The sequence below is a fragment of the Narcine bancroftii genome, unplaced genomic scaffold (genome assembly GCF_036971445.1).
Source record: "Narcine bancroftii isolate sNarBan1 unplaced genomic scaffold, sNarBan1.hap1 Scaffold_104, whole genome shotgun sequence".
NCBI lineage: Eukaryota > Metazoa > Chordata > Chondrichthyes > Torpediniformes > Narcinidae > Narcine > Narcine bancroftii.
Genome location: NW_027211818.1, coordinates 15,021 through 40,477, shown reverse-complemented (window position 1 = coordinate 40,477; position 25,457 = coordinate 15,021). Strand labels below are relative to the sequence as shown.

The window sequence follows — 25,457 nt, the reverse complement described above, 5'->3', positions numbered from 1 at the left end:
TGGGTCCAGCCTTTCTCTCTTGTTCTTACTGCGGTGTCTGTAATTAAAAGTACACAGCAGGGACCATCCCAGGCAGGTTTTAGTTGATCCTCTTGCCATGCTTTTACATATAACCAATCACTAGATTTTAATAAAATGAATAACAATCTGACTTTCCTTTGTGTTAGTGTAAAAATTGTAAAATGAAACACAAACCATATTTGCATGGGTTTTGAATATGTTAGACCTTATTAAAATGCAGTTGGAGCTGCTTGTCTGTATGGGGCACAACCCTCCAATTTGTTAGAGTACATAACAGACATTGTAGCACAAGAGCCTCTGCAAGAGAACTTGAAACATATTCAACCTTTAGTTCTGCCTTAAGTAAAATGCCTTGTGCCACAGCTCACAACCATATTCCATATAATAACCATATAGCAATAACAGTACTGAAACAGGCCATATTGGCCCTTCTAGTCCGCACCGATTTACATGAAACTCCAACTAGTTCCACCTACCTACTCCCTGACCATAACCCTCCAACCCCCTCACATCCATCTACTCATCACTGCCACTGTAATATAGTTGAACTAACCGCTGCACTACCCAAAGTGAGACAAGAGCCCATGCATTTTCTGACTAAAGGTCACAAGTGCAGCCAACAGATTACTTCAAGGCATTTTCAGCCTTGCTCCTCTGTGCAGCCATGTAATCTTTGAGAAGAGGCAAACATAACCAAGGGCATTAAAAGGGTAAAAATCTGGCAATTTTCTCTCCACAGAGAGCATTGGGGAGCCTGGAACCGATTGTTGATTTTGTAAAATGAAGTTGAACAGGCTTGTACACATTTTCAGACTGCTTGTGCAGTGAGTGCCATACACCATGGTCTCCTGATTCATTGGTGAGGAGGTGATCAGTAGGATGCAGCAGTGGAAGCGCTTGCTCAAAGGCTGGAGGAAAATTAGACTTAGACCTGGATTTGTCAGAATGATAAGAGTTTATCTAAAGCTGGCTTTAGATAGAAGAACATCACAGGTGCTCCTCAATTTACGATAGGGTTGCGTTCCAGCAGACCCAGCGTAAGTTGAAAAAAAATCTTAATTGGAGAGGTACCTTGTCTAACATTAACAGCACTGTATCAGTCCTCATACTGATCTCACTACCCTGCTCTCTCCCAACAGTCCCTGTAAGCTTTCCGAAAATGTGATTAACCAACGAGGCTACAAAAAATTCACCTTAGAGAAATTATCAAAGTTTATTGGAAAAATCAATGATGCTTGTGATGACCTTTAACACATTATATGAAAGTAAATGACAGTCATGCTATTGTGTCATCGTAAAATCATAAGTAGGGGAGCACCTGTATTACCTTTCATATTTTTGCAATGTTGATTGCACACACAATCATTTAAGTACCGGCTAGTTTCTATAATATTGCACTTAAAGTTTAGCTGCATGAATCCTGGAGCTTGTGGAGTCATTAGTGAATCAAGAAATATTGGTGCCATGGCAATTTCTCTGTACCATGCCAATTTCCCAGTCCTGAAGCCGGGATGTAGTGAATAGTATCAGGTACAAGATCTGTGAGTAATTAATGCTATTATTCCTATGCGCCCAATTGTTCTGAACGATGCCACCAATTTAAATCATATTCCACCTATTGCAGTACTCACACACCACCATAGACCAGTTCGCAGGTTTATTTCTCCATTAAGCTGAATCCAGTCGCGCAGGGTTTACCTCCGTGATTATTTACAATGTAACTTCCACACTACCGGATTTAAATATAAACCTGATGAATGGGGAAAGTTATCATGAATTAAATAACAGCGGCAATACAGAGAAATTGTGCCGAGGCATTAATTTCACTCCGGAGGAAAATGCACCAGAGAAATGAATGATTAAACTTATAGGAATCCCCATAGGAATCCCCAGAGGTGGGTGATCTTTAAACTCACGGACCTTGACTGCTGAATGTGTAGAACAAATGTACTAAATCTATTGATAGGGCTCCATTCCTCTAACTGCAAGACAGGTGCCTGGAGCCTCAATTTCAAGTGCCACAGTGCACTTAAAGGGACATGCACACTCCCCCTTCAACTGGCTGATCCAGCCACTTTACACATCAGATCCTTTCTTTATCTCACATACACTTAAAGTTAAGATGTATAGAACTCACCCTATTTGCGCAAACATTTCTCCCTGCAAATGTTATAACATCACTCAGCTCTCAGGTACTCCCTGTGCAAAATCACATTTGAATACAATTTATTTCATGAATTGGAATTAACTGGTAGTTAAATTCGCTAATTCTACAGTATTGAAAAACGATCATTTATGACATTTAATTTTTAGCATGAATTTTAATCAATATTGGTCAGTGACTGAAGTGGGAAGTCGTGATTTATGAAATTATCTCTGGTCTCTACTCTCCCACTCCCGACGCTTCTCCCAACATTGAGGAGCTGGCACACAGTCCCTGCCTTTTTCATGTTACTCATCTACTATTCCTTTAACTGCTTGCATCAAAATGTTAGCCTTTGCTTTCTGCTTATCCTCAGATGTCTGGACAAATGCTTTTTGTGTGATCTGTAGAAGCTGGGTTATTCCCTGCTCATGCCAATTTTCTGTCTTTTGTAATTTTCTCCTAATGTCTGGGGCTGAGTTGGTAACAAAACCTGTTAGTACCAATTGTTCCCCTGCTGGGGATTCTATGTCGAGACCCCCATATAATATATATATTTGGTCCCAAAAATTGGTCTAACTGTTCGGCACATCCCTGGGGATCTTCTATCAGGGAGATTAATTCTTTCTTGAAATTACGTACTTCAGTGCTGGTCAGGGGCACATTTACGAACCCCAGACCTTCTCCCACGGGAACCTCCCGCAGGGGTCGCATCCAGCTAATTTCTGGTTTCTTAGATTTGTGTTCCTGTTCCCTGAGAAGTGAATCGCAGGGTTCTGCCACTTCTTCCTGAGGGATCTCACGCTGTTCTGAATTACAATGTTCTACCTCTACTGTCAACGGAGGTGGTAATCGAGCGCTTTGTGAGCGAGTCACCATACCACTCCGGTTCTCCTCTTTCTTCTCTAGTGGTGGGGGAGGAGGGGGAGGTGCAGAAGGGTAGGTCATAGGAGGGGAAGGAAAGATAGGAGCCGGCATAGGAGGAACATAAGGTGGAGGGAGGGAATGTAACACATCCCAACCCTGTGATTCAGGGACAAAAGGTTCCTCCTCTCTCTTATCACTGAATTCTTTCTCATTCAAAACCAGTTGTTCAATGGGTCCCTTGAGCCAGCAGGCTGCATATTCCCTGCTCTCAACATTGTCTTTCTGGTTTTGATAGAGCCAGATGTTCAAAGCTTGACACATCCATTCATCCTCGGATCCGAACTTTGGCCAGTACACGGAGCTCCCTTTAACCGGGTATTTAACCCATTCAATACAACAATACCCGACCATTGTCAGTTTGTCTTTCCCACGGGTCTTTCCCGTGCCCCACTCAGATAACATCAACCCAAGCGGGCTGTACGTAGCTATCTGGTGTTCACATCCTGAACCAGGACTCTCTTCCTTGCTACTCATTATTCCCATACTTATAAACAAGTAAAATTACTCTTACCGTGTTCCAGTAGCAATGCTCTAGCGCGCTTCCTTCCGTCGTTTGTTCTCAATGCCTCTTCTCGGATATCACTCGCTTCTTCCACTGACCAGCCACCCGTCGCTTGTGAGTCCAGCTGAATCAGCCGGGGTGCACCTACTCTCGTCGTCGGGGTACTCTGTCAGTGGAGGGAGTGTGATCCCGGACGAGCCCCCATTTGTTAGAAATTAAAGTACCTTTAAAGAAATTGCTCGAGACAAAAATTGAGAACAAAGAACATTTATTACAACAACAATGCAAAGTTGGGTGCTTCCCCTTACCCTGGGAATACGCACACATACTGGGGCTCACCCAACTTTTATACAGTCAATTTCAGTATCAGAGTGCCCTCCCCCTTAAATTCTTCTGCCCCCTGGATGGGTTTGGCATAGGTAATCCTTCCTGCCTACGTGCAGTTTCAGTACACTTGGAGGACCAGGGGGTATCCTGTGGGTGCCCCATCATGTCATTGTCCTTATTCACACCTTCCTGATTCTCTGGGCTACAATCTCTTGGTATGCGGAGTTGACTCATTCTATCTAGGGTTGGCTAATTTCATATGTATAAATCTGTGTATGGTTAGCTAATTAGATATGTAGGACTTGGTACTTCTGTCCAGGGCTAGGAGACCTTTATCTGATCCAGACTACCTCAACTTCCTACATTCTATTGTTCCTTACCACTCCTTTTCTTAGTCTTATGGTGGCTCTTGTCACAAAGACTAGAAGATTCTTATGTTAATCGTGCTGACTCTGCTTTCCTGCATCCTAACCCCCAAGCTTATCCTGTTTGTACTGGTTACAGCCATTAACTGATGAATTTTAGTTTCTTCCATGTTCATAATTTTAGATCAATTTTCCCATCTCTCACACTACCCTAACCTAGGGGAAGGAGTGGTAGGGGAATGGGGGTAGGAGAAAGGGGGTAATGGAAGTGGGGTGAGTAAGGGGTAGGCTTGGGGGTGTGGGTATGGGATAGGGGTAAGGGGTATGTTTTGAGGAAGGAGTTAGGTGTAGGGGATAGGGGTAGGGTTTAGGCTTGGGTTGGATGAGAGTAAGGGCAAGGACCGGGATAGAGGTAACATTGTGAGAGATGAGGAAACTTGACATAAAATATGAAAGATGGGGAAACTAGTGCAGACATGTGGAGTGATGGATTAAACCAGTATGAACAGGCTAAGCATGGAAATTAGAATGCAGGAAGCAGAGTCAGCCTCTGTCAGATAAGAATCTTCTAGTCTTTTCGACAGGATCAGTGAGCCCACCGTATGAATAAGATAAGGAGAGGTAAGGAATAATAGAATGTAGGAAGTAGAGGTCGTCTGGATGAGATAAGGGTCTCCTAGCCCTAGACAGAAGTACCAAGTTCTACATATATAATTAGTTAACTTTACATAGATTTACAAAGTTATACATATTAAATTAGTCAACCCTAGACAGGATTAGCGAACTCTGCATATGAAGGGACTGTAGCTCCGAGAATCAGGAAGGTGTGAATAAGGACAATAACATGATGAGACACTGACAGGATACTCCAAGTGCACAGAAACAGCACGTAGGCAGGCAGGATTGCCTTATGCCAAACCCATCCAGGGGGCAGAAGAATGTAAGGGGGAGGGTATTCCTATACTGAAATTCACTGTATAAAAGTTGGGTGAGCCCCAGTGTGTGTGTGTATTCCCAGGATAAGGGGAAGCACACAACTTTGCATTGTTGTTATAATAAATGTTCTTTGTTCTCAATTTTTGTCTCGAGCAATTTCTGTTAAGGTACTTCTATTTCTAACAACATCATGGTTAGGGTTAGGAGACATGGGCTAGGATTAGGTCTAGGTTTAGGGTTAGGTTTAGAGTTCAGGGAAGTGGGTTTGTATTAGGTTTAGGGGAAGGGGGTAGGAGTAGGAGGTAGAGGTGGGGTGAGTGTTTGGGGTAGAGGAAGGTGGGTAGTATTAGGGTTGGGGTTAGGGGACGGAGTAGGGGTAGAGATAGAGTTAGGGGATGGGGTAGGGGTAGAGTTAAAGGACGTGGAGTAGTGATAGGGGGTATCGGTAGTGTTAAGGTTAGGGTTTGTTAGGGGTTAGAGTTAGGAGTAGGAGAATGGGAAGAGGGAGAGGAACCGGGAGGTGAGCGGGGGAAGGAAATGGGGAGGGAAATTGGGAGGGGAATGTAATGGAAGATTTAAACCGTGTTTTTTTTGCAGATAATCGTTACAACCAGCTTGATCTAGCTTGAATCAAATGTTATGAGCCCAGAGGACCCCAAAACCAATGGTTACTTAAACAAAAGTTGCTTTTAATGATCTTTAAACATGAAAACAAGATAAAACTCTAACTTATTATTAACTTACTTAACCTAACAACCCCCTTCTAATTCTAAGTGCACATATATGTAATGTGTGTGTAAGTTCGGAAAAGTTCTTTGATTCACAGTCCAATCCCACTTTTCATTCTTCCAAGTTCACTGGTTCTTTCCTTACTGTGCTGGGAATAGGTGCTTGGGTAAGCAGTTTTTGGGTAATATAAGCCATGGTCCCGCTGCTGAAGAGAGAGACTCTCCGAGAGGTGGCAACGTCTTTCAGCAAGAAGAACTTCTAGAGTCCAGCTAACGTCCCGGTCGAGGGAGGTGGAGAAGCTGCTATCGGTTCCCCGACAACCTATGACACGTGTGCAGTCATTGCCTTGCTTTGGCAGTTGGGACCAGTCCAGGCGTTGATAAGTATAATTGGGAAGGGCTTGCATAATTTAGTTTGAAATCAGCTTTTGAATTTGTAATAAACATTTGTTTAAACTGAACTGCTCTCAGTGTGGGTGTCTATTTTCTTATGGTAGCTCAAACACTGTGACCAATCTCAAACGAACAAAGTGAGAGGTACAAGTTTACCCAGGACAGGGAACAGGGTGGAGGAAAGGGGAGGTGAATGGAGGAAGGTATCTCTACCCCCTCCCTTCCCCACCCATTCCCCTACATTATCCCTGCTTCTCCTCTCCTCCTTCTAGCAGAAGTCGGGCCTCATTCCAGCCAGAATCTCCCTGTGGTTTCAGAGCCTCCGTTTCAGAAAGTGCCTTCGATGCTTGCTGCTGGACAGACATCTTGTCTCTTGATTCATTCTGTACCATTATTATTAAATTAAAAAATGGTTGGGTTTTTAAGCTTGAACTCAAAATGCTGGTCCAGATAGACAACACAGAAACAGGCCCTTCAGCCCCTCTCTCCTGCTGGCTGAGCTGTTGTAATCAGTCCATATTCCTCTCCCCCTTTTCATTCTTTGCTCCCAGCCAGCTCATGTTGCCTTGTCAATCTCATGGCCTGTGGGAGGAAGCTGCCTGGCTGTCCCGATTTTATTCCTCCATATCTCCTTCCTGATGGCAGGGGGACAAAGAGGCTCTGTGCTGGATATCTATTTACAAATCCCATCCTTGCAAACAATCAAGGGTCCCTTGCCTTGAGGTTCCACCCATGTTGCCTCTCCCTCAGCACTCTCTCGTCAGAATACTACTGCACCCTCCTTCCCCTCCTCTCCCAGGTCTCAGTAACCCGCTGACAATTCCAGTCAGCTGCCATGTCTATACCCTGCCCCACCTAAACCGATGGATCGATCCGCACCTTCTCCCCTCAAGAGTTCGAGGAATCCATTCTCTCACAATGTCCTGCTATCGAATGCCCTGCATCCTCCTTCCCACTTAGTTCTGACGTCTGTGGTGGGTAAGTTAATGGTAAGTGTTCTGAGGGATGGCATTTACAAATATTTGGAAAAACAGGGATTGATAGGTAGTAGTCAGCATGGTTTTGACAGGGGTAGATCATGCTTAACAAACCTTATAGAGTTTTTCTAGGGGCTTACAAAAAAGGTTGATGAAGGGAAAGCTGTGGATGTTGTCTACTTAGACTTTAGTAATGCTTTTGACAAAGTTCCCCACAGGAGGTTAGGTGAAAAGGTAGAGGCATTAGGTATAAATAAGGAGGTAGTGAAATGGATTCAGCAATGGTTGGATGGGAAGTGTCATAGAGTAGTGGTAGAAAATTGTTTGTCAAATTGGAGGCCGGTGACTAGTGGAGTTCCTCAGGCATCGGTCCTGGGTCCACTATTGTTTGTTATATATATTAAAGATCTGGAAGAAGGGGTGGTGAATTGGATAAGTAAGTTTGCAGATGATATAAAGATTAGTGGTATTGTGGACAGTGAGGAAGATTACCATAGCTTAAAAAGAGATGTAGGAAAGCTAGAGGAATGAGCTGAGAAATGGCTGATGGAATTTAATACAGTTAAGTGTGAAGTGTTGCATTTTGGAAAGGCAAATCTAAATAGGTCATATACGTTGAATGGTAGACAATTGAGGAGAGCAGAGCAACAAAGGGATTTAGGAGTTATGGTAAATAGTACCCTCAAAGTTGATACTCGGGTAGATAGAGTGGTGAAGAAGGCATTTGGAATGTTGGCCTTCATAAATTGGAGTATTGAATTCAAGAGTTAGGAAGTTATGATGAAATTGTACAAAGCATTGGTGAGGCCAAGTTTGGAATACTGTGTGCAGTTTTGGTCACCAAATTATAGGAAGGATATAAACAAAATAGAGAGAGTGCAGAGAAGGTTCACGAGAATGTTGACAGGATGTCAGGGTTTGAGTTACAGAGAAAGGTTGAGCAGCCTGAGGCTTTTTTCTCTGGAGCATAGAAGATTGAAGGGGGGATTGATGGAGGTGTTCAAGATTTTAAAAGGGACAGAGTCAACATGGATAGACTTTTTCAATTAAGAGTGGGAGATATTCAAACCAGAGGCCATGGTTTGAGTTGAATGGGGAAAATTATATGGGGAATATGAGAGGGAAATTTCTTCATGCAAAGGGTGGTTGGGATGTGGAATAAGCTTTCGGCGGAGGTGGTTGAAGCAGGGACATTATTTACATTTAAGGAAAGACTGGATGATGACTTGGAGGGTATGGACCAGGTGCTGGTCAGTGGAACTAGGAGGGTGGAGATTTTGTTCCGGCATGGATTAGTAGGGCCACACTGGCCTTTTGTGTGCTTTATATGGTTATATGGTTATATAGCAATGAGAGGTTTAACAGTGTTGTATGATAAAATGTGTCAGATAATGTTTCATGAGGTTCACAGTGGGGGGAAGCTTTAATGCTGATGTACAGTGCATGGAGACAGATTTATGACACCCGGATCACAGTGGGGAGGTTTATCAGTGATGTATAATAAACTCGGGCATATACTGTTTTAATGAATTCACAGAGGGGAGAAGGTTTAAGTGTGATGTATGGGAGACTGAGACGGATGCTGTGAAACCGGGTTCACATTAGTGAGAAGGTTTAACAGTCAGGTTCAATTAACTGTGGCTGGTACTGTGACACCAGGTTCACAGTGCGGAAGAGGTGTAAAGGTGACACGCTATACAATGTTGCAGATACAGAGACATAGAGTAAACAGTGGGGAGAAATTTTAATGGTGTTTTCTCGAGACTGAGGCAGATATTATTTCACTGGGTTCACAGAAGGGAGGTTTAATGGTGATGTATGGTTGACTGAGGTAGATACTGTGACACCAGGTTCACAGTGGGGAGAAGGTTTAACAGTGATGTACAACGAACTCTGGCACAAAATGTGACACAGGTTCACAGAGGTGAGAAGGTTTAATGGTGATACACGGGAGACTAAGGCAGATACTGTGACACTGGGTTCACAGTGTGGAGAAGGTTTAAAAGTGATGTACATTAAACTGGGTCAGATAAAGTGACACCGCATTCACAGTAGTGAGAAGGATTAACAGTGATGTATGGTAAACTTTGGCAGATACCATGAAAATTAGTTCACAGAAGAGAGAAGGTTTAAAACAGATGTGCGAACGGTGCTATACAGAAGAATGAGGAAGATACTGTGTGACTGGTTTCACAGCAGTAATTAGTAGGTTTAACAGTGATGTACAATAAACTACAGCAGATGCTGTGGCATCAGGTCATCAGTGGGGAAAAGGTTTAACGGTGATGTACAATATAATGTGGTAAATACTGTGACACTGGATTAACAGTTGAGAGATAGATCAACAGTGATGTACGGTAGACTGAGACAGATACTGTGACACTAGGTTCACACTGGAGAGGAGGTTCATCAGAGATGTACGATAAACTGTGGCAGATACTGTAACACCAGGTTCACAGCAATGAGAAAGTTTATCAATGATGTACAATAAACTGTGGTGGATAATGTGACACCAGGTTCACAGTGGGGAGAATGTTTAACAGTGATGTACAGTAGATTGAGGCAGGTAATCAGACACCGAGATCACAGTAATGAGATGGTTTAACGGTGAGGTACAGCAGACTGAGGCAGATACTGTGACACCTGGTTTCCAGCAGTAGTGAGAAAGTTTAACATTGATGAACAATATAGCAGATGCTGTGGCACTAGGTTAACAGTGGAAAGAAGTTCTAATGGTGATATACTGTAGACTGATGCAGATACGGTGACACTGGGTTTGTAGTGGGCAGAAGTTTTGTCAGTGATGTTCGATAGAGTAAGGCAGATTCTTTGATGCCAGGTTAACAGTTTTGAGAATGTTTAACAGTGTACGATAAATTGTGTCAGATACTGTGAAACCAGGTTCACAATGGGAAAAGGGTTAATTGAGATATACGGGAGATATATGGTAGACTGAGGCAGATACTGTGACGCCGTGTTCACAGTGAGGAGAAGGTTTAACGGTGATGTACGATAAACACTGGCAGAAACTTTGACAAATGGTTCACATTGGGGATAAGGTTTAATGGTGATGTATGGTAAATTGAGATAGATACTGTGACACCAGGTGCACAGTGGGGAATAAGGTTTAACAGTGATGTACGGTAGACTGAGACAGATACTGTGACACTGTGTTCACAGTGGGGAGAAGATTTAATGATGATATATGGTGAATTGAGGTAGATACCATGACTCTAGGTGCACAGTGCGGAGAAGGTTTAATGGTGATGTACGATAAACTGTGGTAGGTACAGTAAAACCAGCCTCACAGTGGGGAAAAGGTTTACTGGTGATGTACGAGAAACTGAGGCAGATGCTATGACACTGACGGGGTTGACGTTGGGGAGAACGTTTAACAGTTCTGTATGATAAACTGTGGCAGAGAAAGTGACACTGTTTTCACTGTTGGGAGAATGTTTAATGGTGATGTACGATAGACGTACGCAGATACTCTGACACCAGCTTCACTGGGGGGAGAATTTTATCGGTGATGTACGGTGAACTGAGATAGATACTGAGACAATGGGTTCACGGGAGTGAAAATGTTTAACATTAATGTACGATAAACTGTGTCAGATACTGTGACACCAGGTTCACAGTGAGGAGAATGTTTAACGAGATGTACAATAAATTGTGGCATATAATGTGACACTGAGTTCACAGTGTGGAGAACGTTTAATGCTGATGTCCAGTAGACTGGGACAGAAACTGTGACACCGGTTTCAGAGCAGTGAAAAGGTTTAACAGTGATGTATAAATAAACTCTGGCATATACAGGATCACAGTGGGGAGAATGTTTAATGGTGATAGATGGGAGACTGAGGCAGATACTGTTACATCAGGTTCACAGTGGAGAGAAAGTCTATGGGTGATGTAAGGTATATTCAGGCGGATATTGTGACTCCAGGTTCACAGTGGGGAGAAGGTTTAAGTGTCCTGTATGGGAGACTGAGGCAGATACTGTGACACTGCGTTCAAAGTGGAGAGAATGTTTAACATTGATGGAGGATAAATTGTGGCAGATCGGGTGACACCGGTTTCTCAGTTGAGAGAAGGTTTTATGGTGATGTTCGGTAGACTGAGGCATATACTGTGACACTGTGTTCACAGTAGGGAGTTGTGTCAGTGATGTACGATAAACTGTGGTAGATACTGTGGACACCGGGTTCACAGTGGGTTGAAGCTTTAACGGTGATGTATGGAGGTGTGACAAGGATAATGTGACACCATTTTACATTAGTGAGAAGGTTTAACAGTCAGGTTCAATGAACTGTGGCAGGTACTGTGACACCCGGTTTACAGTACTGAGAAGGTTTTAAAGTGATATACGATAAACTGTGGCAGATATTGTGAAACCAGGCTCACAGTGGGAAGAAGGTTTAAAAGTGATGCATATAACACTATTGCAGATACATTTACACCAGGTTCACAGTAGGGAGGAGATTTAAGGGTGATGTATGGGAGACTGAGGTAGATGCTGTGACACCAGGTTTACAGTGGGCAGAATGTTAAACGGTGATGGACGGTAGACTGAGACAAATACTATTACACCAGGTTCACAGGGGGGAGAAAGTTTAACGTTGATGTCCGATAGAGACAGAATCTATGAGACAGGATTTAGATTCATGAGAAGGTTTAACAGTCAGGTTCAATGAACTGTGGCAGGTACTGTGACACCAGGTTTACAGTACTGAGAAGGTTTAAAAGTGATGTACGATAAACTGTGGCAGATACTGTGAAACGGGGTTCAGAGTGGGAAGAATGCTGAAGGTGGTGTACAGTTAACTTTGACAGATACTTCTGACACCGGATTCACTGTCGTGAGAAGGTTTAACAGTGATTTACAATAAATTCTCGTCTATACTGTGATATCAGGTTCATATTGGGGAGAAGGATTAATGGTGATATACGGTAGAGGGAGGCAGATACTGTGACACCAGGCTCATTGCATTGTTCATTTATCTTAATTACAACATCTAATTTATATGCTCCATTTTGTTGTGGCAACTCCCAAACATTCCATAAACTTCTATTCTAATCAGATTTTGTTCATTTAAATAGGTCACCACTAAAAGCCCAAATCGTTTGGTCTCTTAAGTACACTGCACAAAATTAAATTCTTTACCTGGGTTTGGTTCAACGGCACTTCAGTCTGCTTCATTATTTTTTCAGTCCCTTGTTTTGTGCTTTCTGCTTTGCCCAGCCGATACGCCAAATGGGCATCCAACTCTGTCTTCTCAGCTTGACCCAACGTCTCCTCTGTAAACTTAAGGAAACCAAGGAGACCAAAGTTAACATTTTCACATTTGCATTTTCAAAAACAAAAATGACGCTGTGATTTGCAGTTTCACATCATAATCCCACTTGCTAAACTTGCAAGCAACTGCACCGCATCCTACAGCTGGAAAATTGCAAGCGAACTGCTTGGTTAAAGCAAAGATTCCACCCAGACACCCCATTAAAGGCCTCCAAGTTAACAACAGATAGCAACCTGAAAGTTAAATGCAAAGATTTGTATCAGGAAGATTAATGGGCTTTAAAAAAAAAAATCATTTCCACTATTGAAAGAAAACTCCTCAGGGAAAACCAGGCTCTTGTTGAACAATTCCTGTTGTATTCCTCAAAATGCTTTGAATCTTGATTTCAAGCAGAGTCATTTGGTGAGATTTTTGGTCTAGAACAAACCCTGCACACACACTCCCTTAAATACCTGCAAAGTCCTGGTTCAGCTCTGTTCCATGCTAAAGCTATCAGAGCTTTTCTGAAGAGATAGCGGACTTCAGATGCTGGTACATTGAGTCACAAAAACACTAATGCTTCCCTGAACAACACACCTCTCTCTGAAAACCAACAAAAAACTTCCCAGTGGTAATCATTCACATTTTGAGCACCAAAATCTGGTGAACTTGATAAATGTTAAATTCTGTGCACAGTATAAGAATGGCCTGCAAACAGTGGACTTGGAGGAATGAGAAGTGAGATTGGACTGTGAACCAAAGAACTTTTCTGAACTTACACACACATTACACACACGTCCACTTAGAATTAGAAGGGGGGTAAGTTAGATAAAGTAAGTTAAAATAGTAAAATAGTGATAAGTTAAAGTGTTATCTGTTTTCATGTTTAAAGATAATTAAAATCAGCTTTTGTTTAAGTAACCATTTGTCTTGGTGAATATCTATTGCTGCTGGGTTTTGGGATCCTCTGGTCTCGTAACACAGAACCAAGCTTCAGAACAACCCTCATTCTTTAGGTTATGATAATAGTCCATTAATGGGCTAGAATTATAGGCCAGAATTTATTGTACATCACTGTGAATTGACTCTTCAATAATTTTTGTAAATATCAACAAGACATAATATCATTTCACTGTTGTGTTTGTGTCGTTAGAGAATTGCCTTCCCATTCAATCAGGTTTAGAGTTTTGGGTGCCGTATTTGAGAAAAGATGTGCTGGTGTTGGAGAAGGTCAGAGATGATTTACTGGAACGATATCAGGAATGAAAGGGTTAGTGCATGAGGAAAAATTGTCGACTCTTCGACTGTACTAGTTGGAATACAGAAGGATAAGGGGGACCTCAGAGGCATTTCAAATGCTGGAAGGCCTGGACAGAGTACATATGGCAAAGATGTTTCCCATGGTAGGAGATTCTAGGACAGGAGAGAATAATTTCAGGATAAAAGGGTGTCAATTTAAAACAGATGTGGCAAAATTGATTTTGTCATTTGGTTGTGAATCTGTGGAACTGAGGTCATTGGGTGTATTTAAAGCAGAGATTGACAGGTAGTTGATTAGTCAAGGAACCAAAGGTAATGGGGAGAGAGCTGGGGAGTGGGGGTGAGTGGAAGAATGGTGGAGCAGACTCAATATGCCTACTTTTCCCCTTTATCTTGTGATCTATATCCTGTGAAAGACCTAGACAACCCTCCTCTTGTATTCCATTTTCAGAAAAAAGTCTGCATCATGAGTTTACGTCACGTGAACCCATTTCTGATTGAATCCCATGTTACATGTGACCCAAACCAAATTCTGCATTCAGAGGATTGCAGCTTCCTCATTTTAAACATTGTTATCGAGCAGCTCAAATGAGATTTCTTGCTTCTTTTTGTGAAAGGGAAAAATTGCCTTTAAAATGTATAAAATAGGAGAGAGAAAGGCAGAAGAATTTATATACAAGTGGGAATTGAAAAAGATACACCATTGTTGAAACATTTGATTAATATATGGATTAAAATAAATGATGAAATTGGTGTAAGTGGATGTACATCACCCAGAATGGCTTTGATTCAAAATCCTCGTATCTTTTTCAAAGGATCATCAATTTCTGGACAGCTGGTTTCGTAAGAGGATTATAAATGTTGAAGATTGTTATGAAAGGAGTCAATTAATGTTATTTGAGCAACTGAGAAATAAATATCGTATAACTCATTGCAATCATTTTTGCTATTTCCAACTTAGAGCATATTTGAAGGATAAGTTGGGACCAACCATGTTGTATTGAAATAGAAATTCCTTATAAAGAGGAATTGTTAAAAAGTTTACTTCTATGATGTCCTCTTGATTACAAGTAGGAACTTTTAAATGAGGAGTTCATAAGTATAGACAAATGTGGGAAATGGATCTGAATATTGTAGTTGATTGGCAAATATGGGCAGATCCATATAAGTTTCTCAATGTTTGACACAAATTAGTTCAGCATAATTGTTTTTACATTAGTAATGTAGCAAATGTCAGCAAGGATTTATCTGAAAGCTGCATCTGGAGTCAGTTGACTCAGGCAGTTGGATTTGAAAAGCTCGACAGGAAGCTGATTTGGCAACAGAGATCACTTGATCCAGGGGAGTTGTATTAATTCACTTCAACTCAGCAGTCTGGAACTATTGACCAGAGTTCCACACTGCAGCAGTGAGGAAGGAATTCACAACTCGTTTTTCTTCTACAGTTACTTCTTACACCAGAGAAATTGAATAGAATAAAATCAGAATTATCAGATCGATGTTTGAAGTGTGGTGAAGATGTAGCAACTTTCTTGCATTCAACTTAGCTTTGTCCTAATGCAAGATCTTTTTGGTGAGAATTACAAATTTTTTGGAACAAGTTACAGTTGTTTATCTGCAAAATCCAACATTATTTTTATTAGTAATATTGAGGGAATAAGGCCCAAATTAAAACTAGTAATATATCAATTGAAATTTGTTAAATTAGCATTAGCAGGGATGTGGAAATGTATTGAACTTACTCGGAAATCAGATAAATTTTTAGGGATGCCAAGATGACATGCAAAATTTCAAAATTGTCTTCCTTTAGAAAAAATTACATAGAGCTTAAGAAATATATACTCTATGCTTTTGCAAATTTGGCACATGAATATTCAAATATTAGGCTTCAATTTGTAATAATGCCCTTTCCATCCCTCCACACATGTGAGATTCTCCTCTAAGATGTAAATTTTTTAATTAGGTGTGTTAGATTTCCTTGCCACCGCGAACTTTGGGGAAGTAGAGGACTAGCACAGGGCACAAGAAAACATGAAGACCACACCCCATCAACATTTGAGAAGCAGAGGATTCAATACACGGGTCAGTGACCATGGAAGCAGACCAGTGAGGGGTTCTGCAACTGAAGGACCAACATAGGTGACAGGCTGTTGGTAACTTGAGGCTGTGGGCTTCTGGACAAAGAACCTACACTACACTGTGGATTGCTAAATACTGGTTGGAAATTGGCTAAATGGGTGTCAGGTATCAGACCTGGGATAAGAGTGGGTCCTAATGGGTTCCTAATCGTGTCAGAATATCAAAATTGGAGCTCACATTGCCAATGACTTAGATTGGTCTGTGAGCATTGAAAGAGAATCCACAGACCCTCAGTGACTTGGCCCAGGGTTTGGGGTAGTGGGGGGGGGGGGCAGGAGAGCATGACTGTGTGTTTTGCTAAATAATTTCAAAAGTAGGTGTAAATGGATTATTGTTTTTAAAGCAACAAATACATGGACTCAGAAGTTTTCTGTTCTAAGAATGTCATGTGCTTTTGCAAGCAGAGAGGAGACACCAAATAGGCTTTTGTTCTAAAAGAGAGAGAGAGTGAGATGGCAAGCTGGCATCTTGTTGAAACCCCATTTTGAAGATGGGTTGTGAGTTCTCAGTTCAGCCTGTTGAAAAACCTTGTTTTACATACAAGAGGAAATGGCTGGCTAGAAATGGTGTTTCACTTGAAATAAGGGAAACAAAAAGAACTCAATGGTGACCTGCAGAAAAGGTTATCATTTGGAAAACCCTGATGGGGCAAGTTTCTTTGGCAAGACACCAAAGTGGCTGATCAGAGGGAATCAGTTTTGTGTGTCCAATGAGCAAGAAATCCCTTTCTGAAACCAACAAGAGCCTTCCTGGAGGGTAACCATTTACTTTTAAGCACCAGATCTTGGTGAAAAGTCATAAATGTTGAATTCTGTGCACAGTATAAGAATTAATAGATACCGGTGAACTTGTAGGAGTGTCAAAGAACTTTATACACTTTAAATACACCTGCGTTCAGAATTAGGAGGGGTTAATGTTAGGCAGTTACATTAATAGTGATAAGTTAAAGGTTGATTGTTTTTTTTGTTTAAAGAAAATTAAAAATTACGTTTGCTTAAGTATCCATTTGTCTTGGTGATTTTCTATTGCTGCTAGGTTTTGGGGTCCCCTGGGCCTGTAACAGTCCCAAGATGAAGTCTTCTACTCCAGAACACACAAAATGTCTTATTTCTTCAATAAATGCAAATTCCCCCATACTGTCATTGAAAAAGCCTGCACCTATATCTCCAATTCTCTTTCTGCCCTTACCCCACCTCCTCTCCGGCACAACAAGGACAGAATCACACAGGTTTCTCACTTACCACCCATCAGCTGCCACATCTGACACGTTATCCTTGGAAACTTCCAACTTCAGCACCATCCTCTAACCTGCAACATCTAACCCGCTCCACTCATATCAACTTTTCACAGGGGCACATCTTTCTGTGACTCCCTCGACGGCACTACCCTCTCCAACCACCACCATCTCATGCACTCCCCATTGGAACTGTAGAAATTGCCAAACTTGTCCCTACATCTCCTCTCACCTCCATCCAAGGCCACAATCAGACCTTCCAGTTGAGGCAGAGTTTCACATGAACCCCATCCATCCTAATCTCCTACATTTGGATGACTCAGTTGACCTCGATATCAGCAAGACCAAATACAGACTGGGTGGCCATTCTGCTAAACACCTGGGCTCTGTGGATCTAAACTTGAGCTTCCTGTGACCTACCATATCAATTCTCGAACCATTCCAGCAACATGTCCGTTAGCCCCATCCCTCACCAGGGTGAGGGCAAACAATCTTAAAGAAAACACATTATATTCCTCCTGGGCAGCCTTAAACTCTATAGCATGAACACAAATGTTTCTAATTTTAAGCAGCCACTCACCTCTGTCTGATTTCACTGTTTCCACCTCTTGATCTACTGCCCATTTGAATATATTTACTCCTTTAAGGTAGAAGAGTTGAAAGTGGTGTTTTCCCCATATAGTTTACCATTGAACAACTGGCAAAATTAAGTGGCAGTTGTTGCAGAATGAATGGTGTTATTGTTCAAAATCTGCCTGTGGTCGAAAGTATTCTTGGACTGAATAGACATCTGGGCCAAATGGCTGTTTTAGGACAATCTGTACATGATTGTACATCCTAAAGTACAATGACTACTTCTATCCACTAAAGATTGTTAAAGAGCAAGAATAGACAATACAATAACATAAAATTCTTATCCACACAGCACACGTATTACTACACCAAACAATCACTCCTCCTTATTGGTCAGGAAGGGCCTACACTTCCCAAGGAGGCTGAGGAGGTCAAGGCCAACGCCTCTCATCCTGAGATTTTACAGGAGCGCAGTTGAGTCTCCTGTCTGGCTAAACCTTTGGATGGTCTAGTAGCTGTAAAGCATCAGTCAGGAATGATGCAAAGAGTTGTGAGGATCACTGGGGTGTCCCTTCCTTCTGTAGATGACATTTACTGGGAGTGTTGTTCAAATAGGGCTCAAGGCATTATGAGTTTGCTGCCAATCCACAGGACCACAGGTTTAAATTAAGCCCTGAGAGTGTCCCACGCCTTTCGGCAGGAGAATCCACAGATCAATGTGCCATTCCTCAGCACACAGCACCACGCGTGGGCAGTTAGGGTAGTGAATTAAATGAATTAGTTCCAAGCTATCTGTCTTATGACTTCACGCGCATGCCAAAGAACCTTGCCCACTCGGCCCACAAGACAACTGCTACATCCCCCCCACAGAACCGTCACCAGAAACTAAAACACCCGCTGTCTTGCTGACCATGGATCCGTTATTTTGCTGAAGGCAAAAATGAGTGGCTGGTGTTCTGTGAACACAGTGAAATGCCAACCCTCCAAAACAAATTGGAAGTGCCGTGTGGCTCGATACAATGCACGATATTTCATCTCCAATGGCCATAAAGGACGGCTAAAGAATGTGAGATGTTGGCAATGGCCCTCGATGTACTGTTTTGGAGGTATTGAAATTCGGAGAGATAATACCAGGAAATTCATTGTGCAGGGCAGCGTAGGCATCTTTGTGCAGGGTCTGGACCCCGAGATGGAAACTCTCCCTTTGCTGCAGACCAGTGGGTATGTTTGAAAAGTGGTAGCGTGAACTAATTTCCTCCACTTCACGTCTACTAGCAAGTCATGGGACCTTAAAAAATCTGCACCCATAATGGGTTGTGCAATGGAAGCCAATACGCACTTCCAATGGAATGTCACACCTCCTATCCCAAACATGACCCGTCATGTGCCAAAGCAGGGACTTATCGTCCCATTTGCTGTTTGAAGAGCCAGGTGTTGTTATTGATGTGGTTTATATTTCAAAATAGGTTGGGTGGGAGCAAACGGACCTCAGCACTTGTGTCTACAAGAAAAATGTCATCTTGAAGATAAAATAGGCCCATTCTTGTACCAGCTGCCGAAGCCAATAATAGAAGCTGGTTTTTCATTTCCTGCCTTTATTCTGTAATAGGTACATGGCAGGACACATTTATGGGCATTTTCTCCCCAATGGCGATGGTAAAAACACCATTCTTGCCGCCCGACAGCGTGTTCATCCTTCTTTGACAGAAATGCTTTTCGAGGGAGGCAGTGTGGGTAAAACTAAAAAATAAGAAGGGTGAGGTTATTATTATAAGGGTATATTATAGGCCGCCAAATGGGAAGAGGGAACTAGAAGAGCAAATGTGCAATGAAGTAGCTGAGATGCCCAACAGGAATAGGCTGGTGTTGGTTCGGGAAAAAGAAAGAGCCCCATTGAAAGTTGTCTCATATCGACCAATTTCTTTTTTAAATGTAGATTATAAGATAGTAGCTAATAGACTTGCAAAGTATTTGACACGTTTAATACGTTGATCAAGCAGGTTTCATTAAGAATAGATTTTCTTCTGAAAATATTGTTTGACTTTTGACGTTGATTAATGTGTCAAGACATTGTTTGTATCAATCAGTGATAGTGGCATTAGATGCGGAAAAAGCCTTTGATCGAGTTGAATGGTATTTTTTATTTAAAATACTTGAAAGGTTTAAGTTTGGACCTTTTTTACCTTTTTTGGGCTAAAGCCTTGTATAAAAATCCTTTGGCGAGTATGGTGACGAATGGACAAATTTCAGATACGTTTAATTTAACACGCTCCACAAGGCAATGCTGTCCTTTGTCGCCATTGGTGATAGAACCGGTAGCCCAGGCTAAAAGATAAAATGATAAAATTAGTGGGATTAAAATAAATGAAGAGGAATGTAAGATTCATTTGTTTGCAGATGACGTACTAATATATTTAACAAATCCTCAGCAATCATTATGACATCTGCAAACCTGTTTGGTACAATATGGAGAAATGTCTGCTTATAAGGTTAATTGGGATAAGAGGAACATATTATCAATTACAGAGGAAGATTATACTGCTGGTAAACAGATTACACAGCTTAGATGGACTAAGAAAATTAAATATTTATGGGTATTGGTTGATGCAGCTTATCAATATTTGTGTACGTTGAATTATGTTTTACTAAAGACAAAAATTAAAGCTGATTTAATTAAAAGGAAAGGTCTTCCTTTGACATAAATGACACATGTGAAGTGTGTTAAAATGAATATTTTTCCTTGTATTCAATATCTTTTTCAATCAATTCCATATTCACTTCCAAACATATTTTTTTAAAGAGTTATGCAGCAATCAGAATATTTTTATAGAAAAGTATATTGACTAGAGTATTATTGCAAACATTGACAGGGAAATATGCTTTGAGACGACAATGGCCTCATGTTCAGAATTATTCATTAAACTATTAGTTAATTATCAGTTAACATAACATAACATAACAATTACAGCACGGAAACAGGCCATTAGGCCCTTCTAGTCCGCACCGAACCAAACACCCCTTTCTAGTCCCACCTCCCTGCACAATGCCCATAACCCTCCATCTTCTTCTCATCCATATACCTGTCCAACCTTTTCTTAAATAATACAATTGACTCCGTCGCCACTATTTCTCCCGGAAGATCATTCCACACAGCTACCACTCTCTGAGTAAAGAAGTTCCCCCTCATGTTACCTCTAAACCTCTGCCCCTTAATTCTTAACTCATGTCCTCTTGTTTTAATCTTTCCTCCTCTTAACGGAAATAGTCTATCCACATCCATTCTGTCTATCCCTTTCATAATCTTAAATACTTATATCCTTCCTATAATTAGGCGACCAGAACTGCACAGTGAACTCCAAATTAGGCCGCACCAACGTCTTATACAATCTCAACATCACCTCCCAACTCCTATATTCAATGCAATGATTGATAAAGGCCAGCATACTAAAAGCCTTCTTCACCACCCTATTCACGTGAGTTTCTACCTTCAGGGAACGATGTACCGTTACTCCTAAATCTTTCTGCTCTTCTGTATTCCTCAATGCTCTCCCATTTACCACATATGTCCTATTCTGATTCTTCTTACCAAAATGAAGCACCTCACACTTATCAGCATTAAATTCCATCTGCCATTTTTCAGCCCACTTTTCTAAGCAGCCCAAATCCCTCTGCAATCCTTGAAAACCTTCTTCATTATCCACTATTCCACCTATCTTAGTATCGTCTGCATATTTACTAATCCAATTCACCACCCCATCATTTAGATCATTAATGTATATAACGAACAACAATGGGCCCAATACAGATCCTTGAGGCACACCACTGGTCACCGGCCTCCAACCTGACAGACAATTATCCACTACCACTCTCTGGCCTCTCCCTTTCAGCCAATGTTCAATCCATTTGACTATCTTAAAATTTATACCTAAAGACTGCACCTTCCTAACTAACCTTCCATGTGGTACCTTATCGAAGGCCTTACTGAAGTCCATATAGACAACATCCACTACGCTACCCTCATCCACATTCCTAGTCACCTCTTCAAAAAATTCAATCAGATTGGTCAAACATGACCTTCCTCCCACAAATCCATGTTGAGTGCTCCTGATCAGACCCTGTCTATCCAGATGTTTATAAGTACTATCTCTAAGAATTTTCTCCATTAATTTACCTACCACAGACATCAAACTTACAGGCCGATAGTTGCCAGGCTTCCTCCTTGAACCCTTTTTAAATAACGGAACCACATGCGCAATGCGCCAATCCTCCGGCACTATCCCCATATCTAATGACATTTGGAAAATTACCGCCAGAGCCTCTGCTATTTCCTCCTTCACTTCTCTCAATGTCCTGGGGAAGATCCCGTCTGGTCCCGGAGACTTATCCACCTTTATATTCTTCAAAAGCCTTAAAACTACACCTTTTGTAATCTCTATATTCCCCATATTTACCCAATTTGCTTTTTTTATCCCACATCTCCCAATATCCTTCTCCTTAGTGAATACCGAAGAAAAGAAACTGTTCAATATCTCCCCCATTTCTCTAGGCTCCACACACAGTTTTCCACTCTGATTTTCTAAGGGACCAATTTTGTCTCTAGCTTTCCTCTTACCATTAACATATTTGTAGAACTCTTTTGGATTAGTTTTCACCCTGCTTGCCATAGTTTTCTCGTACCTTCTTTTAGCTTTCCTAATTCCTCTCTTAAGATTCCTCTTACATTCAATGTATCTTTCAAACATCTCCTTAACTCCATGCTTCTTATATCTAATGTACGCCTCCCTTTTTCTTCGAACCAAGTTTCCAATATTCCTTGAAAACCACGGCTCTCTCAAACCTTTTGCCCCTCCTTTTAACCTAACAGGAACATAAAGCTTTTGCACTCTCAAAATCTGATCTTTAAAAGACTTCCATCTCTCTACTACATCCTGCCCATAAAACAAATTGTCCCAATGCACACCCTGCAAGTCCTTTCGCATCTCCTCAAATCTAGCTTTTCCCCAATCAAAAACCTCAATCCTTGACCCTGATTTCTCTCTTTCCATAATGACATTGAAGCTGATGGCATTATGATCACTGGACCCGAAGTGCTCGCCAACACTAACCTCCGTCACTTGACCCATCCCATTTGCCAACAGTAGATCTAACACTGCTCCTTCTCTGGTCGGCACCTCTACATATTGTTGTAAAAAACTATCTTGCACACATTTCACAAACTCTAACCCATCCATTCCTTTCACAGAATGTGTTTCCCAATCTATATGTGGAAAATTAAAATCTCCCATAATTACAACCCTGTGCTTATCACAAATATCTACTATCTCCCTACAAATTTGCTCCTCTAGGTCTCGGTCCCCTCCGGGTGGTCTATAATACACCCCTACAAGTGTAACCTCTCCTTTCCTACTCCTCAGTTCCACCCAAATAGCCTCCGTGGATGTGCCCTCTAATCTATCCTTCCTAGGCACCGCTGTAATATTTTCCCTGACAAGCAATGCAACCCCACCTCCTCTTGCCCCTCCGACTCTATCACACCTAAAAAAACGAAACCCAGGGATATTCAGTTGCCAATCACATCCCTCCTGCAACCATGTCTCACTAATCGCTACCACATCATACTTTCAAGTATCAATCCACACCTTCAGCTCATCCACCTTTTTTACAATACTCCTGGCATTAAAATATATGAATTTCAGGGATTTCCCAATTTTTAATCCCTGTTTTCCCTCATCTTTAAGAACAACATTATTTACTTTTCCTGCCAATTGCCCTTCATCTTCTTCCAGAGCATTTCCCTTCTCTATCACCTGCCCATCCATATTCAAATACTTACTACAAACTTTCTTTGTTTGCATTCTAACCTTCTCCTTACTGCTCTGTACTATTTTGTTCCCTCCCCCCAATCATTCTAGTTTAAAGGATCCTGAGTAGCCCTAGCAAATACCTCTGCCAGGATTCTGGTCCCCCTGGGATTTAAGTGTAACCCGTCCTTACTGTACAGGTCACATCTCCCCCAAAAAAGGTCCCAGTTATCCAGAAACTTAAAACCCTGCCCCTTACTCCACCCCTTCAGCCACGTGTTAATCCTCCACCTCATTCTATTTCTATTCACACTGTCACGTGGCACAGGGAGTAATCCAGAGATTACCCCCTTTGCGGTCCTTCTTTTTAACTCCTTACCTAACTGCCTGTACTCACTTTTTAGGACCTCTTCTCTAATTCTCCCTATGTCATTGGTACCTACATGTACCACGACCTCTGGCTCCTGTCCCTCCCACTTTAGGATATCTGGGACACGAGCAGCAACATCTCGGACCCTGGCACCAGGGAGGCAAACCACCATCTGGTTCTCCTTGCTGCGTCCGCAGAATCCCCTATCCGTCCTCTTAACTATGGAGTCTCCTACCACAATTGCCCTCCTCTTCCTTTCCCTCCCTTTCTGAGCTACAGGGGCTGACCTCATGCCGGAGGCACAGCCACTGTCACTCCCCCCAACCTTGATGTCCCCCTCAACAGTGCTCAAAGAGGCATACTTATTGCTGAGGGTTACATTCACAGGGCTCCTCTCTGGCACCTTACGTTCTTTTGTCCCTCTCCTAACAGTTACCCACCTTTCATCCTCCCGTGGCCCTGGCGTGACCACCTGGCTGTAACTCCTGTCTATGACTTCCTCTGTTTCCCTAACCAGCCTGAGGTCATCGAGCTGTAGCTCTAGTTCCCTAACACGGTCCCTGAGAATCTGCAGCTCGACACACCTAGTGCAGATATGGACATCCGGGAGTCTGGAAGACTCCAGGACCTCCCACATCCGGCACTCCCGACAACACACAGCCTTAACACTCATCCCTTACCCCAATGAAGTAGTAATAAAGACTATCTTAGCTTTCTCTCCGCCTGCTTTCGCCGAAGCCTGAGGAGCCAAAGCCTGGAAGTCCCACTCCTTCACTGTGCCACTCACTCGCTGGGCCGCTCGCTGTCCCTCTTATTTATTGGCCTTTTACCAATTAACCCCTACACACTCTCCTGTACGCTCGCTCGACCAATGGCCGCCTCCGACGCCGACTCCTCCCCGCAGACCCTGGTAAGAGACTTTTAAAAAAGTTTTCTTACCTGCCCCGGACTCTTTTCTTTTCTGTCCTTCTCCTCTCTCCTTTTCTCTCCTTTTCTCTTCTCTCCTCTCCTCTCCCCTCCCTACTGCTAGGCTCTGTCCCCAGTACGAGTCTTTAAAAAGACCTTATCTTCCCGTCACACTCTCCTGTACGCTCGCTCAACCAATGGCCGCCTCCGACGCCGACTCCTCCCCGCAGACCCTGGTAAGAGACTTTTAAAAAAGTTTTCTTACCTGCCGCAGACTCTTTTCTTTTCTGTCCTTCTCCTCTCTCCTTTTCTCTCCTTTTCTCTTCTCTCCTCTCCTCTCCTCTCCCTACTATGAACTAACGACTGAACCAGAGCTCGGTTAAGCTTTATTCTTATGCTGTGTAATAAACTGATTCTCCTATCACTTCATTTAACGAGCATGCTGGACTCAGACGACACATAGACTAAATTAAGGGTAGGGTAAAGCCAGAGTCCGACAGATGGAAGCAGATTATGAATGGGGGGGCGGGGGGGGGTCACGGTTCTCAGTCAATACACACCGTGGGGCTGCACAGAGAA

The 25,457-nt window shown here is 42.2% G+C and overlaps 1 protein-coding gene across 2 annotated transcripts; it reads right to left on the bottom strand.

Annotated features, from left to right (window-relative positions):
• Nucleotides 1–25,389, bottom strand: LOC138750192 (uncharacterized). Of its 2 annotated transcripts, XR_011349143.1 has the most exons (5): nt 25,144–25,389; nt 19,985–20,126; nt 12,484–12,624; nt 2,159–2,220; nt 14–37 (listed from the first exon to the last, which is right to left on the bottom strand). XR_011349143.1 is itself a non-coding variant. In XM_069912337.1 (2 exons), the coding sequence occupies exon 1, from the start codon at nt 3,572–3,574 to the stop codon at nt 2,627–2,629; it is 948 nt and encodes a 315-aa protein (XP_069768438.1). In that variant the 5' UTR covers nt 3,575–3,854; the 3' UTR covers nt 1–37; nt 2,159–2,626. The 2 variants fall into 2 exon arrangements, 1 of the variants encoding a protein (XP_069768438.1); XM_069912337.1 differs by lacking the exons at nt 12,484–12,624; nt 19,985–20,126; nt 25,144–25,389 and having other exon boundaries at nt 1–37; nt 2,159–3,854.
• Nucleotides 25,390–25,457: the final 68 nt, after the last annotated feature.

Excerpts from the sequence above, each read along its gene's own strand:
- LOC138750192 (XM_069912337.1), bottom strand. The coding sequence starts at position 3,574 with ATGGGAATAATGAGTAGCAAGGAAGAGAGTCCTGGTTCAGGATGTGAA.